Source organism: Triplophysa dalaica, chromosome 21, assembly GCF_015846415.1.
Source record: "Triplophysa dalaica isolate WHDGS20190420 chromosome 21, ASM1584641v1, whole genome shotgun sequence".
Classification (NCBI taxonomy): domain Eukaryota; kingdom Metazoa; phylum Chordata; class Actinopteri; order Cypriniformes; family Nemacheilidae; genus Triplophysa; species Triplophysa dalaica.
In genome coordinates this window covers 14,277,125-14,294,779 of record NC_079562.1, presented here as the reverse complement: position 1 = coordinate 14,294,779, position 17,655 = coordinate 14,277,125, and the positions used below count along the sequence as shown (strand labels likewise).

The following is a 17,655-nucleotide window of genomic DNA, read 5'->3' as shown; positions in this document are numbered from 1 at the left end:
TATATTACAGATTACTGTATAAAATGCATTAGGGCTCTCGCAGCACACAGCCACAGCCACATAAGGAAAGGGAATCTAATTTTACCTTTAGATAAGCAAAATAAAAATAGAAGTTTTAAGACTTAAATGCCTCTCTTAAAAGGGAAACCATGACTATCTTAAAAGGCATTTGCCATAATGTTAGGTAACACTGCCATTTGTGACTGGACATTTCTTTTCATTATTTACTTACATTTACTACTTTTATCGTTTTACTTTTGTTATTTATTTTAATTGAATTGAATTATTTTTAATTTTAAAAGCCTTTCTTAACTCAGGCCTAATGTACCGGAGCTAAAACTGCCATATATATAATGACAGACCCCTAAAGCCGGGAAACCCCTCTCTATCCTGTCAAATATTCTGATTAATAGTCAACAAATGTTTTCAATGACTGCTTCCAGCCTTGTGTCTTGTGTCAGGAGGGAAGTCTTGTGTCAATGTACAAAGAGCTATTTATAGTCACTAAGCGTGTATACATCTTTTAAGTTTTAATTCATGATTATGTGTAAAAAGTAATAATAAACAGTGTAACTAACAAAACAATATCGTGTGATATTTCTCATGTTCTGTGTTTAAATAATGTACAATCCCTAGAAAAATGCTTTTTGAATGTTACACAAGATGAAGGATAAATACCATTGCATATACATACACTATATGGACAAAGTATTGGGACGGCCTCTCTTCTAATGAACAGATTTGACTGCTTTCGTAAATTCCATGAGCAAAGATCTTAACGTTACAGCGTATAATGATATGTAGAGAATAGTGTGCTTTTAATTTTATAGCAACAGTTTGGGCAGAGGCCTTTCTATCCTGACAATGCCTCTGTGTACAAAGCAAGATTCAAAAAGAAATGATTGACTGACAGGTCTACATAAAGCAAGTCTGAACACTTTTGAGCCAAACAAGAGTCATTTGAGGACAGAAAAAGGCCCTTCTATAATATACTATTGTATGAAAATGCGTTACTATTGTTTTTTATATACAGTAAAATAAAGATTCTGTAATTGTACTGATTTTTTAAGATCTAACAGTTTTTTTAAATACAGTACAAGTCAAATTAAAGAAAAACTTGAAAACAATGTATTACATATCTTACGTATTTTTAAGGGATTTTTACAGTGCATATTATTGTCAACAATTCTTGGTGTGCGTGCAATACGTCAGGAGTGGTCTTTCTGTCTCAGAGGGGGATTGTATGTTTCTTAACTTGCATATATCATCACACAGTCGGAACAAGAGAAGACTGGAAAAGAAAAGTTTGTATTACTACAGAACCCTAAACCTTTTTTTTAATACTAATCTTCCATGAAGAGTCTACTCTTTCATCAAGGCGAAAAGTCTTGTTTTTTTATGTTGACAGCTTTGCCGAAACTGGCAGTCTTCAAAACAAACTGAGAAATAAACGAAACTGTTCTTGCGTCAATCTTTTGACAGACAGTTTAGTTAAGGCCACGTCGTCCTTCTTCATACTAGAAATTATTTGAAAATGGTTCATTAGTTATTGAGATTTCAAGAGTTTTTATAATAAGAATGACAAGAGTGGAAAATATGACTTTATCACGGGGTTAAAAAGAATTAAGTGCAGCATAAAAAGCCTTTAAAAAGTTGCACATAACTGCTAAGTGTAATATCTTAAACACTATGTACGTCAATCAAGGAAAACATGGCTCTGCATGAGTCTAAGTAACGGAAGTACAATACAGATATAATTGCAACAACATACTGTACATATGTAAATCAGACAGAACAAGTTTTAAACAGTTTATTAAACAGTTATATATATGAATATAATACATATGAAATCTTATTTGGCACCAGAAACACAAAAAAATCTATAAATAATAATATGCTCTGAATACATTGTGATGCTACATCTAAATAAATTAACAAACCATAACTTAGACTTTAATAAATATACACATGTTATATAGATGCATTGCATCAATATTTATTGCAGTTGGTCATCAGGGTCCAACAATCCTTGAACTGAAAGGCTGTGTGTGTGTGTGTGTGTGTGTGTGTGTTTGTGCACGCACTGGACCAACAGGCCATATGGATGGACATATAGCAGTTATGCTAAAGAAAGTTAAGAAGCAAATATGATCTCTCTCCTGTCTGATTCCAGTTATTTCCTTTTGAACGCATATGGTATTAGATTATGAATGTGGATACAAGGTATTCGATCTGGACATTTTATATTCCTGGCATGCGAATCTTACAATCTTACAACCATATACATGCACAAAGTAAACAACATTAGGGAATTGCATAAACCTTTGCTTTAGTTTTATATATACATATATATTTGTCTATACGAAGAACTAAATACATACATAAACATAAAATGATTCAATGCAATTTTGAATGAACGTGTGTTACATGAGCACAAAGAGTTATTTAAGCACATGGTGTCTTAAGTTTTAAGGGCTGGTGCTGTTAGGGCTTAACTTCTCGACTGTAATTACTCTAATGAACTGATCAGACTTATGTCGGGCTTAAAAGGCCACTCATCTGTTTCCTGAGTGCAAGGAAACTACTTGCGTTCACTCTCATATACATGCATTGGTCAATCAATAGATGTTTTTTCAATTCTTTTTTCAGAGAAAACCGAATCGGCCACTTTTATCACATTTGCAATTGTTACATGAAGCGTATGGTTGGAGTGTGAAACATGGAATTCGTCTTATCTAGTATCTGTATTTCTTATCTGATTACTAGAGAGTATTTGGGAGCACTTTCCTTGAAGCATGTATGTATAATGCATTATAAAAGTAGTTTTAAAGCATTGCAATGAATTGTCAATAACTATTATTACAGTTAAAACATTATAACACTTAGCAATTCATTGTTACACTACACATTTTAAACGATTATAATTCTCTACAACTACATATAATGCATTTAAAAACCCGTTAGAATTATTATGCATTTTACCCTTTAATAACTCAATATAATGGATTATACATAAATGCTTCAAGGAAATTGTTACCGAGTATTTCAGTTCAACTCATTTAAAGACTCTAGCCTCATTTGGTATTTTTGCAGGTGCCCATTCTTTCCACTTTAGTTCCTTAGTATTTTTGTCCAACGCTTGACAGGAGCTAAGTGGATTAGACTCATCTATTAGCCTACAGGATGAAGTGGATTTGGTCGGGTTAACTAGGGAAAGACCTCAGGCATGGATTTTCTGACACAGCGCTCAAAATACATCAGATTCTGCTGAGAGGTTTCCCCTCAAACGCCAATACAGAAGAGCCAAAGACACATTAGCGTTAAACAGAAGTTTTGTTTTGGGAGTGTTGCTCTATGTGAACTTTCGGCATTGTGCATTACTTTTCTTCTTTTGTGCTGTTTAATTTGAGAAACAGAGAATTGACTGAGGGTAAAGATCTTTAGGCATGAAAGCCATGTGACAATGAGCCTTAACTATTATTCGGAATTCGATCGTCAAAGCAAAATGCAGACATCAGACAAATGTTGAAAACATAAATGAGAATGTGGAGACATTGCAGTACTGCTTCAAAATACTGTGATATATATCCAAAAAATATAAGGAATGCGGAATATTATCACTTTTTGGAATGAACGATTCCAAGTTATTCAATGTATGCATCTAAATTATACAATATTATCATTTAATAGAAATTCTATTTGCATTCCTAGGAGAATGTTTGAATTAAAGGGATAGTTCACCCAAAAACAAAATTCTGTCATCATTTATTATTGTCATTGCAAGCCTGTAAGACTTTCTTTTTTCTTCAGAACAAAAATGAAGATATTTTGGAGAATGTCGGTCACCGAACAATGGCGGTATCCATTCACTTCTATTGTATAGACACAAAACCAGTGTGAGTTTTGTGTTCCACAGAAAAAAGAAAGTCATACAGGTTTGAATTGAGTAAACAATGAAAGAATTTTCATTTCGGATCCACTTTTCCATTAAAAAGTTTTTACCCATCAGTATTATCTTCACCTTGTGGATCATGTTGACTATCAGTGTTGAGGTAGATGTTTAATATGGACACTGAATATAAAATCATTTGAATCTGATGGTTTCTGAAATACGATCCCTTTTACTATACTGGCCAGTTGCTTCCTTTTCCATCACAATGAGGATGTGTTTACTTTTGGTCTAGATATTTTGCATTCATTTTTCCAACCGATGCCCATATAAATGTTCTGCATTATTTCATCCACCCAACATTTCAAGCTTTTCGAAAGTCGACCTATGAAGGCATTATAAACGACATATACAGCAGCGTCTCAATAGCAACAACAATATAACAGATATTGTTTTAATATATTTTTAATATTGTTTATGTAGAATCTGACAACCCTCATTCAGTGTTCATGTCTCTTGAAGGCAATGAAGTACATCCCAAATCAGTGCTTTAAAGGGATTGTTCAAGCAAAATGAAAGATTCACCAGTCATCATTTATTCAGCATCATGTCAATCAGAACCTGTATTTGACTCTTTCTTCTGTGGGACACAAAAGAAGATATTTTGAGAATAATTTTTTGTGATTTTGTGTCTATACAATGAAAGTCAATAGGGGTCAATGTTGTTAGGTTCAAAACGTTTTTTGTGTTGCGCTGTGGAAAGTCATCCAGGTTTGTAATGACATGAGGGTGAATAAATATTGACAGAATTTTCTTTTTTTTGTGAACTATCCCTTTAAGCCCAAATTAGAGACATTATTAGATCCGAACGTGTGGAATTCTTCCCGTGCAGCATTTTGGTTCTTTGTCTTTTCCATCTAGAAATATGTTTTGAATAAATAAACATGTTTTTCTTCCTGTCCTCAAAGGGTGCTTTAAAGGTTACGATCCTCATACACATCCACATGCCTTGGCCGAAATCTCATGGATTGTGTGAAATTCACTGAAGTTATCAAGGAAGGAGGTATCCTCCTCGTAAGCGATGGGCCTACAGCAGGGGCTGTGTCGAGCTTTCTCCCTCTGATCCCTAGTGAGCAACCGTGAGCGTTTCATGAACGCCAGCGTCAGGTCATAGTTTTTGCGGTTGGCGGTGCACTTTCCGCTGCAGTAATGGAAGACTATCGTTTCGTCGCTGAAGTATCCCAGACCTAGCTGACTGACCGTCACCTCCACGTCTCGTAAAGAGCAGGGTTTGCCGCGCTTCTTGGCACGTTTAGTTCTTTTGCTCTGTAGTGCATCTTTGCGGGCTTTTCTTTCCACCAAGGTCCCGATAATCTGCTTCAGCTCACCCTCTGTGAAGGTCTGGAAGATTTCCATGACTGATGTAAAGAAAAAAACAGAGGTTTGATTAATTATGCTGGGATAGCATTAGACATGTAACGATTCACCATGAGCCGGTTAAAATCGATTATACAATCTGACGATTCAAGTCGGTTGAGATGTTACTTAACTCGCATTACATGTTTTGAAAAGCAAGGGCTGCTCTGTTTACTAAGACTTTTGTTTTATTTTGTTTAAACTTTGATTTAAAAACAAAAAATGCAGTTTAGTTTTGTTATTTGACATAAAATATTACATTAAGTCATTTGGCAGACGCTTTTATCCAAAGCGACTTACAGTGCACTTATTACAGGGACAATCCCCCTGGAGCAACATGGAGTAAAGTGTCTTGCTCAAGGACACACAGGTGGTGGATGCTGGGATCGAACCAGCAACCTTTGATTTACCAGTTCAGTGGTTTAACCCACTAGACCACCATCTCAAATATATATTTATTTTACATTGAAATAAGGAGCATTTTAGAAATAAAATAAGGGGAGTTGTCAGTGGCGTTGCTAGGCACTTTTTAGGTGGGCCTAAAGTTCTACCTTAGCCCCCCTAAAATTTTTTTAGTAATTATGTCATTTGTACGAGATCGCTTTATAGATCTCTTCAAATCTCTTATAATAAAAACGGCAGCAGGCTGCGTTATTTAGTGCATTCTTCAGTTTACAACGGCACAAAGTGGAGTGTACGTCACAAGCAGAGGACAAAGGCGTGTGCATTAACATGACATCTCCATCTTTGCCAATCTTTGTTATAAATGCAGCTTACTTAATATGACACAAGACCTGTTAACTAACTTGGTTGCTTACCTCCAGCAAAATGAAAGCACTTCACACCAATGACGACATACTTAAGAAAACAATCACGAGGATATTGTAGCGCACAGAATTGTGTCATTCATAAATAAAGTGCTGTTTTTTTCTGCACCTAGTTAAAGAGAGCTGTGAGTAGTTTTGAGAGCCCCGGAAAGACAACGGGCAGCCTGCTTACAGCTGCATTGTTCATCGATCTGAGTCTCGGGTATACAAAAGTGTACCTAGAAGCTCTTTGTCATTTTTCAGATGCTTCAGTCTTTTTCCCACTAAAAACCTGTAATTTTACAATTCTTTCTGTCATTTATTTTACAGTTTTTCCACGCATAATGTAAAAGAACTGTACCTTTTTAAAATACAGTCAAAACTGTAAATTTACAGAAAGTTAGAGTTGCCAGCTGCCAGAAAAAGTTCAACGTTTTTTTAATTTTTTTACAGTGTATGGTGTATTATATATTTTATATACCTCTCTCTGTGTTTCACCTCACCAAATGGCATCTGTCACTCAGGATAATGTGATGAAATTGGGACACACAACTCATGAGATGTCTCTCTGATAATAGCAAAGGAAAGGCATGTATGCTATGCATTTCTATAAAATTTTATCCCCCAAACACAGAGGATGCCTACCCGACGAACCAGTGGAACCTCAGACCTCCTTTCTTCTATTCATATGCTTGACTGCTTCCCCCATGATTAAGGTGTGTGAAATGTCCTATCGGGCAATTCAACTGTGTTGGAATATTGGGATTATAACAACTAGTCTTATTAATCGAATCCGAAAACGAATCATCAGGACAAAGAAATGTATACAGGTTTGGAACAACTTTAGGGTGAGAACATTTTTGGGTAACCTGTCCCTTTAACATTATTTTCATATTGGAATATTACATCATTATAAATTTGGAGATTTTTTACATTTACTATTTTACATGTAACCCCTCAGAAATAAATGAATAACAACGAAGAATGAAGAAATTAACTTTCATGCTCCATTTTCAGTATCTCCATTCAAACACATCAAAACTTTTCACTGTCAGTGCAACAGCTCGCCCATTCCTGTAAAATTGTGCAAATGTCCATTTTACAATTAATCCCGAGTTAGGATGTTTGTACCTCGCTCAACCCTTTGTGTATTTCCTTCAGGAAAATGTTTGCCGGGTTAGACTGATCTAATGTAAACTGTTCCATCTGGAAGGCCTGCATGATTCATGTACTGTAATGTATTGATTTTCTTTTAGTGCTGATTTTACATAAGTCTGAAGTAAATGTTGTTAAGGAATCTCTGTCTTACATTCTGTGATGAGAGAGTTTCCACTTTCAGCAGATCTGACCCTCCGCTGTCGTCCACCTGTCCCAACGGAGGACGAGGAGTTGGAGGATGTAGATGTAGACGATGAGGATGAAGCTCTGCTGTGGGCAGGAGGGGGCGGGGCTCTGGTATAGGGTGTGGCTTTAAAGATGAGGAGAGAGAGCGCAGCCGCAGCACCACAGAGAATCAGGCCAATGGCAGCAAACTTCCATAACTTCATCTTAGAATGAGGAGAAGCATTGGGCCCCTGAAGAACAAACAGATAATCATCACTCAAAAGCAATATTTGTTGCCTGGAGAACATTTGTTTTATCAGAGTACATGACCATGGCTTCTTGTTTTCAAAATAGTGCAGCTACAGCTACCAGCAGGAGTTAAATGGACCATGCCGAAGCTTCCACCCAAATTTTGTGTTACATATTTTCAACTTGATTCGTTGCTGAAATCGATATTTGACAGCATTGTTATTGTGAAATATGTCTCAAGGTCGGTGGCTCAACAGCTAAAGGAGTTACCAACAAATACCAAGCCAAAAGTAAAACATCCGTGTTTTCTACATCTTTCAACTACGAAAAAAACAGATTTCATTCACAGATGTTTGCACAAGTGGTTTTGCCATGCGGCTCTCCTCTGTTGATCTCATTCTGGTGGACGTTTTCTGAGCACACAGGTGTGGACCGTCCAAAGAGGAACAATGTCATACAAACATCACATGTGGACCCAGGATGCTTTTGTTTATTGTTTTACTATATCAAATGGGAAATAAATGGAAAGTCATAACAAAACAGATTTTGTGTCCATTTATTCCACAGTGTTCTGCTTTGGCAACTAGACAACTGACAGGAAAAATATATCAGTTTGTTTCTTCTTCGGCTCTTTCCCTATTTATAAATCCGGCTATTTATTTGATTTTGTTTGGTCTCTGGACACACGTCTGCCTCGTATGTTTATTCCTCCTTATTCCACCGCCTTTATTCCACCTTATTGTTCAGCTACGTTACATGAATAGAGTAACTAGATGATAATAGCATGGTACAGTATGATTGTATTACGTCTCAAAGGTACTTCTAAGAAAAACATATCTGTCCAAGTGTCCAAATAACAATATGATAATGTACACAATATTGTGGTGTATGATGGTTTTCATCTTAAATTATAAGATTGATAACATACATAAAAAGTAGTTTGCACATGGTGTCACATTGTTCTCAACTGCAATGTTTAACCGTCTCTTTTTTAAATAGATATAAATAGATGTTTCTTTCTTTTGACACACAACGGAACGCAAAGCATGATGTCATATGCTTAGTTGTTTGTGCCATTCAACATGTCTTTGAATTTCCTGCCTTTAAAACGTTAAACAGTTTTAAACAATTGATTTGTTGATCTTAAATTGATCTCTTAGATTCTTTAGGGCCGACTGGAGGTCCCAAACAATTCAGCAGCTGAAATCAGGAAATGCCGATCTTACAGAGACTGAGAACTTAAGCAGGCTGCAGTCTCTCAAACGCTTCACCAGACCTTATAAGAATGCACTAGATAATACTAACCTCTGCTTAAACAATCCAGAAAAACATGGAAAATTAAAGATATGAATTATCTGTCAGTACCTAGCCTACATGCTATAGAAACAGAAGATGCGTTTTGAGAGGGGCATAAGTGGTAACATCAAGTTGGGTTTCTGAGAGCACTTGACCCACATCAGAAAGTTCTCCAGTTTATTCATGAATTCATTTGTTTATAAGGGTTCACTCTCTGAACTTAAACTCTGCTATATACTTTGTAGTGTTTAAATTTGCATTACAGTTTTTCTTTTTGTTAAAATTATAGCAAAACGTATGAAGCGTTCAATTGCAAAAAATAAATTAAAAAAGCAAATTTTCCAATGTTTTGTTTTTTATTCGGCATTTTCAATTACTATCAGTCAAACTCAAGTTGAATTGTTTGGATTGAGAAATAATAACACACACAAAAAACGAACACAATAGAAACACGATAACATAGAAAACAAGACTTTTGAATTCTTAAAAAAAAGGAGTCATCTGTCTTTGCAAATAAGCTCTTCATAGGTGTCTTATAAGTGTCTGCAGGTATTGAGCTGTGATTATTTTATTATAATTTTAAAGACTCACTGACAAGCCTTGAAATCTGCAGCTTTGTTTCATGCAATCCATAGTTTGGATTGGTTCCTGACCTTTAAAAATAGCCATTATAGCAGATGCGGGTGCTGGATTCTCTAGATTAAGGAGAGCTTTTGATTGGTCAGATCTGATGAGAAACTGAGGTGCAGAATAATGGCATAAAACTTGTTGGTCCATTTTGGTGGAAGTGAGAGACTACGTTTTTAATGCATCTTTCATTTAGATGCAAATTTAGTTTAGATATCCTAAAGGCCTCATACTAAATGCCAAAACAAATATTTTGATTTCATGAAGACACTGACCAAATCACACACCCAAGTTTAATAACAACAGAACGCAATGGGTTATCTTCATTAATACAGTATGTGTATAGTTTTAGTTAATATATCAAATTAAGTCATCGACCTATTCTGATAAAATCTTTTGTAATAAATGAATTAGTATTCATGTGAAATAGAAGCTCGTTCATACACCTCCAAAAAAAGCTAAGAAAAAGCTTTACTTTCGGAATGCAAGTTGTGATTTGAAAATGTCTGTGGGGGGTTCATGATACTCACAGCAGAGAGAGAGAGAGTGAGAGTTACTGAAAAACAGTGTATTATTTTAGTCTTGTCTTAACAAACCATAACTAATAACCCCTCAAATGAAATATAGAAAAACTGTCTCTTTGTTTTATTCTCATGCTTCAGACACAAGGAGAACTCCAACCGGGATACACCCTTCACAAATCACACTATTTAGCACAGCGTCTCCTTATTAGGAAACACACGATTGTTCTGTGGGTCCTTTTGGAAGCAATGGCACTCTAAACTCTTTCAAGGGAAGTGAACATTAGCTGATCTCTGTTTATGGAACATTCTGAAATAAATTGTCTAGTCAAGTGGGCACTCGAAACTTACAAGATGGCTACAATTGTGTCCCAAGAGCCACAATTTCCTACAAGCACGTTTCTCAGGCTTGAGTGAAAATAGAAAATAACCTCCATCATGTGCTGTGATGCTGGATGTCTGTTTGCAGGATTGTTCTTGCACTGATGATGTCATTTCGTTTTGTCAGATAGATATTAATACTCATATTTTGACTGTTTGTGTATATGAGTGAGACGACTGGAGTCAAGGGTGTTGTTTTGTCAAGGGTGCGACTGGAAAATAGGGTGGGGTGTTGGGCTGCGGTAAAAAAAGCTTTTTTAATAAAGACTTGATGCATAACCATAATTATGACATCACACACTTTATTACCTGTCCCATGCTTGTACTTACCAGTAGTTTATTTCTCAGGTCTGACAAGTTTTACGTCTAATTAAATAAATCCTCACGATGACATTAATGAGCCAGAAAACGCTGTTCTATATAATGGTGGTTCAGCAAAATAGTATCTACTCTTTCTTATGATTTTCACCTTTTCAGTGTGAATTTAGCTTTGATAAACTGCTTTTGGATGAAACAGAATCAATGCCGACAATTGAAAGTATTAGAGATGTACCGATATTTTGGCCAACAAACGGTATTGTTTGATAAAAGCACTGTTTCATACTATCAGCCGATAGTTTATAAACAGTGGATGATCAGGGGCTGATATATCCTGTCAATAAAGAGGACAGAAAAATGCAGTGTATTTGTGCTCTGTATCACACTGAATAATCTGATATCGGTAAATGTATCGGAGGAATTACAATCTCATTGGTATGTTTTAGTACAATTTGCATTCGCTGCAATAACGTTTAGGTTAGGGTGGAGCTTCAGTATTGCCTCACATCGCACAAATTCACATAAGTTTACCCTGGAATAGTCAATATTGTTTGGAATTCCTGTAAGATAAGGCTATCAGTCTATTTCACCTCTAAGCCATAAGCACTCTATGACTATTTACTTTGGAGATGCAAGAAAGTGACGTGAAAAGGTCGGTGACATTGAAGGTATAGCAAAGAGGGTAAAATATACCTGTTTTTACACTATTCATAGTTTCATGCTTAAAAAAACAACATGGAAACTGTAGGTCTAATTGCTATTCTTGCAGTGCATGTAAAAAAAATGTACATTCCATCCAAGAGCTTAAGAAAGCTTTCAAAGGTTTATAACAAGTTGAATCATCTCATGGAGGCATTCACGTTAATGCCTGCCATGTGAGCAAATGACCACTGCAGCAGCATCCATTCAGGTTTCGGCTCAACATCTTCCTGAGATCAGACTTGAGTGAGAAGCCCAGATCTTTAACCATTAGCCCGCCACAACCCCAGTTTATGTTAACTTCACTCTTGTTAACTTTTGAATGACGATATGTTGAAAAGAGATATGAAGTTCTTAGTCCATTTCATGTACACTGTGAGATCAGACTCAAGTGACTTTTTCTCTTTATCTGTCGAGTCAGAGGAAGTTTAGGTGCTAAATAGTTTCAGAAAATCAGTGCTGCTGCTCTGGCTTCTGAATCTCCGACTCTGTGATTTGCTGTGTTGGGTTACCCTACAGCTCTGGGCTTGAGTTCAGTTGACCACCACTACAGCATCAGGACTTATTGAAAATGACCAGATGCCTCTTTAACGAAACAAAGCCACCGTGATGTTTCTCAGTTGTACTGTGAATGGGTGAAATTCAGGACGTTGTTTATTTTTACAGTTAAGGGATGTGAATGTAACTTAAGAGTTTCGTTTCGATCATGTTTATGAATTGCAAATGTGTGGAAGATTCATGAGACATGCATGAACTACTGTGGATATTATTGCACAGTGTATAAAAAAGACAAATGATATGGCAGCCAAACAACCGGATCTCTGAAGTAGCTCCCAAAGGAAACATTAAGTTTAATTATGCTTAGGGTGTATCTTTTAGTTACACCCGACAGACTTTTACATACACAGGGCAAATGTTCTAAGTCAAGGTGATTCAATGTGTCAACGTCAACAAGTTGTATTCAAACTGACAATCTATCAAGTTAACAAAGAAATAATAACCAGACGTAGAATTGCATTTAATATAAAATAATGTAATTTAAAATGTATATACAGCTATGGAAAAATGTAAGATACCATTTTTTCTGATTTAATAAAATTACTATTTATAGGTGTTCGTTTTTAACAATATTTCTCCCAAATTTCAAATAAAAATATTATTTCTATCTGCATTTATTTGACGAAAATGAAAGCTGGAGAATCAGGTAAAAATAATAGATAACAGACAGCAGAATTTTTTTTCAGAGATATTTTATCGGACCTCAAACATGGTAAAGAAAACAGGTTAACCTTCACTTTTCAGTATTATTCAGATTATTTTTTAAGCGATAACCTGGATTTTAATCACAGTTTTCATGTGTCTTTGTATGCTGTCAGTCTTTCACACTGCTGTTGGATGACGTTATTTCACTCCTGAGGTTTGATTTTGTAGAAATTTAACAGACACTGGACTGGAGTGACCACAATACATCTAGAAATACTGATTTGAAATGAAAATTTTGAATGGTCTCTTAATTTTTTCCATGGCTGTATCAATAAATAAGGTATTTCGACAAAATTACCCATTTAGTTAGTACTTTGTAGTCCCACTATACCCATGTCATCGCTCTCATTCAGGATTAATACTCACTCTCATCGATCACCCAAACATTCACTATCATTGATTCTCAGAATGACAGTTTTCAACCGAACTGAAGTCAAAGAGGAATGTTTCTTTGAGAAACATTTCCACACCCTGCACTGTATCATAACAGGATGTCAAATCACAATGCTACACCCTACAGGTATTAATACAACGACAACAACACATTTTGTGTTGGGATGCAGAACATGAGCTCAGGTGAAGCTCTGTTTCTTTTGGCTGTCTATCATAAACTTCTATGGGCAGATGTTATTTCATCCAGATGATGATGAATGGATGGGCTTTTCTGTGAACGATTAATCTAATTGGACCTTTAAACCACAGCAGCATTCAATTTCAATGTCCACTAATGGAATCATTTAGCACAAACTGAGAAATTACAACAGAAAGATGAAGGGAATTGTAAAACACGTTTTCCGACTCAGTGTGAAAGATCTTAACAGGAAGTTCATAAGAGTTAAAGAGTTGGTGCAACTGTAGGACACAGACAGTCTTATGCAACATAACGTTTATGAAGTATAATTAAAGTGTTTTATGTTATGAACAGCGCACTTTCTGTTGGGTAATTGATTTAATGTTGAAACGACGTTGAGAACAACCAATTGAAAGGTCATTTTTTGGAAGGATCCACAGATAACTGTATCTTCATAGATGTATATAGACCTTACATAATGAGCCGTTTTGTTTTTATTCCCTTAGAATGAGCGATTTCTTTCTACATACGCCGGAGGTCGACTTACTTTAAATTCACCATGTTGTTTCTACAGTAGCACTATAACGGACAAACTCTTCTACAGAGTGCATTTCGGTAAATACATTTCTGTCAGGAACACTGTCGTCAAACAATTAACAATAGCATATATTTAAGGTGGGGGGCACGGTGGCTTAGTGGGTTAGCACGTTCGCCTCACACCTCCAGGGTTGGGGGTTCGATTCCCGCTTCCGACTTGTGTGTGTGGAGTTTGCATGTTCTCCCCGTGCCTCGGGGTTTCCTCCGGGTACTCCAGTTTCCTCCCCTGGTCCAAAGACATGCATGGTAGGTTGATTGGCATCTCTGGAAAAATTGTCCGTAGGGTGTGAGTGTGTGAGTGAATGAGTGAGTGTGTGTGCCCTGCGATGGGTTGGCACTCCATCCAGGGTGTATCCTGCCTTGATGCCCGATGACTCCTGAGATAGGCGCAGGCTCCCCGTGACCCGAGGTAGTTCGGATAAGCGGTAGAAAATGGAATGGAATATATTTAAGGTTGGCGGAATGAAACTGTTCTGGGCAGTTCATGCAGCATTACAGGGACATAGCGGGAGCGCAGCTATACATGTCCACCCCACCTGGGGAACCAGATTGGTTCATGATGCATAACAGGGTTAAATTAGAAATTGAGTCGCCATCGTGTGTGCAGTAACACCCTGTTATTATACAAATCAATCTATTCTTCTTTTTGTAACCTCCTTTAAACCACAACAGTGAAACAAAACCGGCTGTTGGGGATCCCCTAACAATCTGATGTCACATTGTTTACTCCTCCCCATGACCGCTAACAGACTCCGCCTTATGAGCGCTTAGGTCCACTTTCAGCCAGAGACACGCTGTCAGCCATTTTCAGGCAAGAGCAGATGTAGCCACTAGCCAGCGACAAAAATCTCTAAGAAACAACAAATATGTGCTGTTGTTGGATGTAAAGTGGAACATAAAAGGAGGTTGGGATGAGACCTTTCCGACAAGCCCAAGTTTGGCCCCTTGCGACCTCGGAGCTGGTGTTAAGAAGCTCTTTATTTGGATAGACAAACCAACATTCACTGGTCCGTATCTCCGGTCCGGAAAGACTTTGAGTCGAAGTCGACCAATAGGTCAGGAGCTAGAGCTCCCGGTAGCCGGAAAGGTTGAAAAATCAAAGCTCTGGGACCCGATGGCCTGTCAGTATAGCATGGATTTCTTGCATGTTTTGGCCTATATCTGTGTTTATGTCTGTTAGTAATATGCATGCACATGATTAATCATCAATTGCCGACATTTCGCATGGCATATGTTGTTCTATCTATGTTTTTGTCATCTCCATTTGATTTGTAGTTATGAACAAGGCATTAAAGTGATTTTTATTGCAGTTAGTGTATGGGTTTGGAAGATAGGACATTGCAGACGTAATTTTGCTTTCCGCCATATTGCTTGTCACCCAAAGCACATGTGTAAGTGCTCTGCGTCATATTGTGCATGAGGGGAGGGGAGCAGAAGCTCATTTGCATTTAAAGAGACACACACAAAAACTGCACGTTTTCCATTGCAGTCACAAATGGCCATGTTCAACATATTGTAATGAAAGATATGTGGTGCATTTTGAACTGAAACTTTACAGAGACATTCTGGGGATATCACTGACTTTTTTACATTGCAGAACACAACTGGATTTGCGGCCCTTTAAATGATCAGACAGAAACAGGCAGAAATGGAGGAGATGGGGATGGAGGTGGGTTTTGAGTGCAGCACGATTAAGTAGTTGATAAGAGGTAAAGATATGCAATTGAAATCGGACGCAGTCTATTTGTTAACATCGATTAGCTGCACCTGATGTGATTGGCCTATACAAGCGAGATTCACCTGCCAGAACTAATGCTACACTTGATTATCTCCTGCAAAGAAGCAAATACTTGACAACATCTTAGTCCTGTGTCAGCCACCGTAGTGCTTCGAAAGGGAGGGGTGGAGTGAGCTTTTGGTTGCAATTCACAACCTCACCACTAGAAGCTGCTCATTTTCATACATTGTACCGTTAACATTGATTCAACATTAAATCAATAACAAAAAACTGGGGTGCAAAAATGTGTGCATACGCAATCGTGTACATATGTGGTGTGAAAAAGTCCTATAGAGGTGCTATATCAGATATCAGAACTCCTGACAACAGCTTTGAGTTTATCTTTGAAAGAGCAGGTTGAGTCAACAATAAAGCAGGTGAGAGGACATCATGATGTCTCTTTCAGTTTAGCTGGAATGATGTAGATGATATATACTGTCAATGCAGATATTATCTGGCATTCCTCTGGCTCACATCATTTAATGTAAACCAAGCTTGTCCGCAACTGGAAAGGATTCAGTGTAAGACATTCGTTGAAAGAATGTTATTACAAAAGGTCTTTTTTCACAAGGAAAGAAATATAGGAAATAAAAAAAATGAAAATTTACCCATTTTAATCAAGTAAGACTGTGGCATTGTTCCAGTCTAAGTCATTGTAATAAAGGTAACATTTTACAATACAACTTATGCAATGTTTTACAAACACACTGGGTGTAAACTTGTAGATATCATGTCATGAACAATATACAGCATTTATTATTATACAGTTAACGTATTTTACTAAAATAGTTTACTTAAGTTTTTATGATGCATGTACAACCTGTAATACATATGTAGAAATGGCATGAACTTAGAATTGTTCACTGTTCTGTCATGTTAGCTGTTGAATTAACTAGTGTATAATGTTCTTGTGTAAAAGTCCTAATCTGTAGTTAAGCTGAGAAAACAGGATGCGCTCTTACCGTCTGCCCGTTTTATCCAGACCTCACAGCGTGTCTGTTCAGCTGACCTCTGGGTACGTCATTGATCAATATTCCAGCCCCTAAACAGTTGTGTCTGTCTGTAAAATGTATGAATTGAAGAGTGTCCAGAGAAAATTCATTCGTTGCCAGATCCTGTCGATATCCAAGGATGCTGAAGGTGCAAAAAATATCCACAGATTCCCATTCTGACTTCAGGGATTTGCAGGCAAACGTAGAGGCAAAGCATTAAGAGACCTTTTGCAAACGTTAACAAAAATGTCTACTGTGAAGTGTAACGAGCCTCAAATACAGACCTTGAAAATAAAAACCATTACACTTCCAGGCAAACAAGGGCAAGTGTTTGCCAACCATCTGTCAGTCAAAACACCCGCGAACTCCTATAAACGATCAGAGGAATTTGGAAGCACTTGTTCATCTGTTTACAGAAGCAACTGTTCATGTGCAGTCTTTTAAATGTTTACTCTGCAGGTTCTTCAATTACATCTTCACACATATCAGCTGAAAACAGATGTTTAACTTACAGATTCCTCAGGAATGATTCATTAAGGTGAGGAAAAGCTGATTGCAAGTCCCTACAGAAGCCAAAATCCTGTCATACTCCTTCACAGAGAGGCACATGCATGTTCCCATGAAGCCAAAAATGTCCTTTCCTTTGTGGACATTTCATCAAACAGATCACCATTTCTTCTGGTATCTAAAGCTGTGAAAAGAGTCCCATAACAGAAAGAGGTCCAAGAGTCAGGTACCAGTCCAACGCTTCCAGTTTTTGGCTCACAGTAAATGCCACCTTCTCTGTGATCCTTTTCACACTTGAGGATTAGAAGCCTTTGGCAGCTTGTACACGGTGAGCCACGTAATGAAACAATCCTGACAGTTGAACTGAATTAAAGAGGCATGAGAGCAACTGACTCTGAGAGCAGCACCGGGACATTAGAGATG

The 17,655-nt window shown here is 37.2% G+C and overlaps 1 protein-coding gene across 1 annotated transcript; it reads right to left on the bottom strand.

The window, feature by feature from the left end:
* Positions 1-4,619: 4,619 nt before the first annotated feature.
* Positions 4,620-17,227, bottom strand: nrtn (neurturin). Its single transcript, XM_056735324.1, has 3 exons — positions 16,696-17,227; positions 7,421-7,685; positions 4,620-5,307 (listed from the first exon to the last, which is right to left on the bottom strand). The coding sequence occupies exons 2-3, from the start codon at positions 7,656-7,658 to the stop codon at positions 4,880-4,882; spliced, it is 666 nt and encodes a 221-aa protein (XP_056591302.1). The 5' UTR covers positions 7,659-7,685; positions 16,696-17,227; the 3' UTR covers positions 4,620-4,879.
* Between the last annotated feature and the right edge of the window lie 428 nt (positions 17,228-17,655).

Bases quoted from the DNA above. Each gene is read 5' to 3' on its own strand.
- nrtn (XM_056735324.1), bottom strand. From the start codon at position 7,658: ATGAAGTTATGGAAGTTTGCTGCCATTGGCCTGATTCTCTGTGGTGCT. The intron at 5,308-7,420 runs GTAAGACAGAGA...TCTTTACATCAG, and splicing joins AAACTCTCTCATCACAGAAT to TCATGGAAATCTTCCAGACC.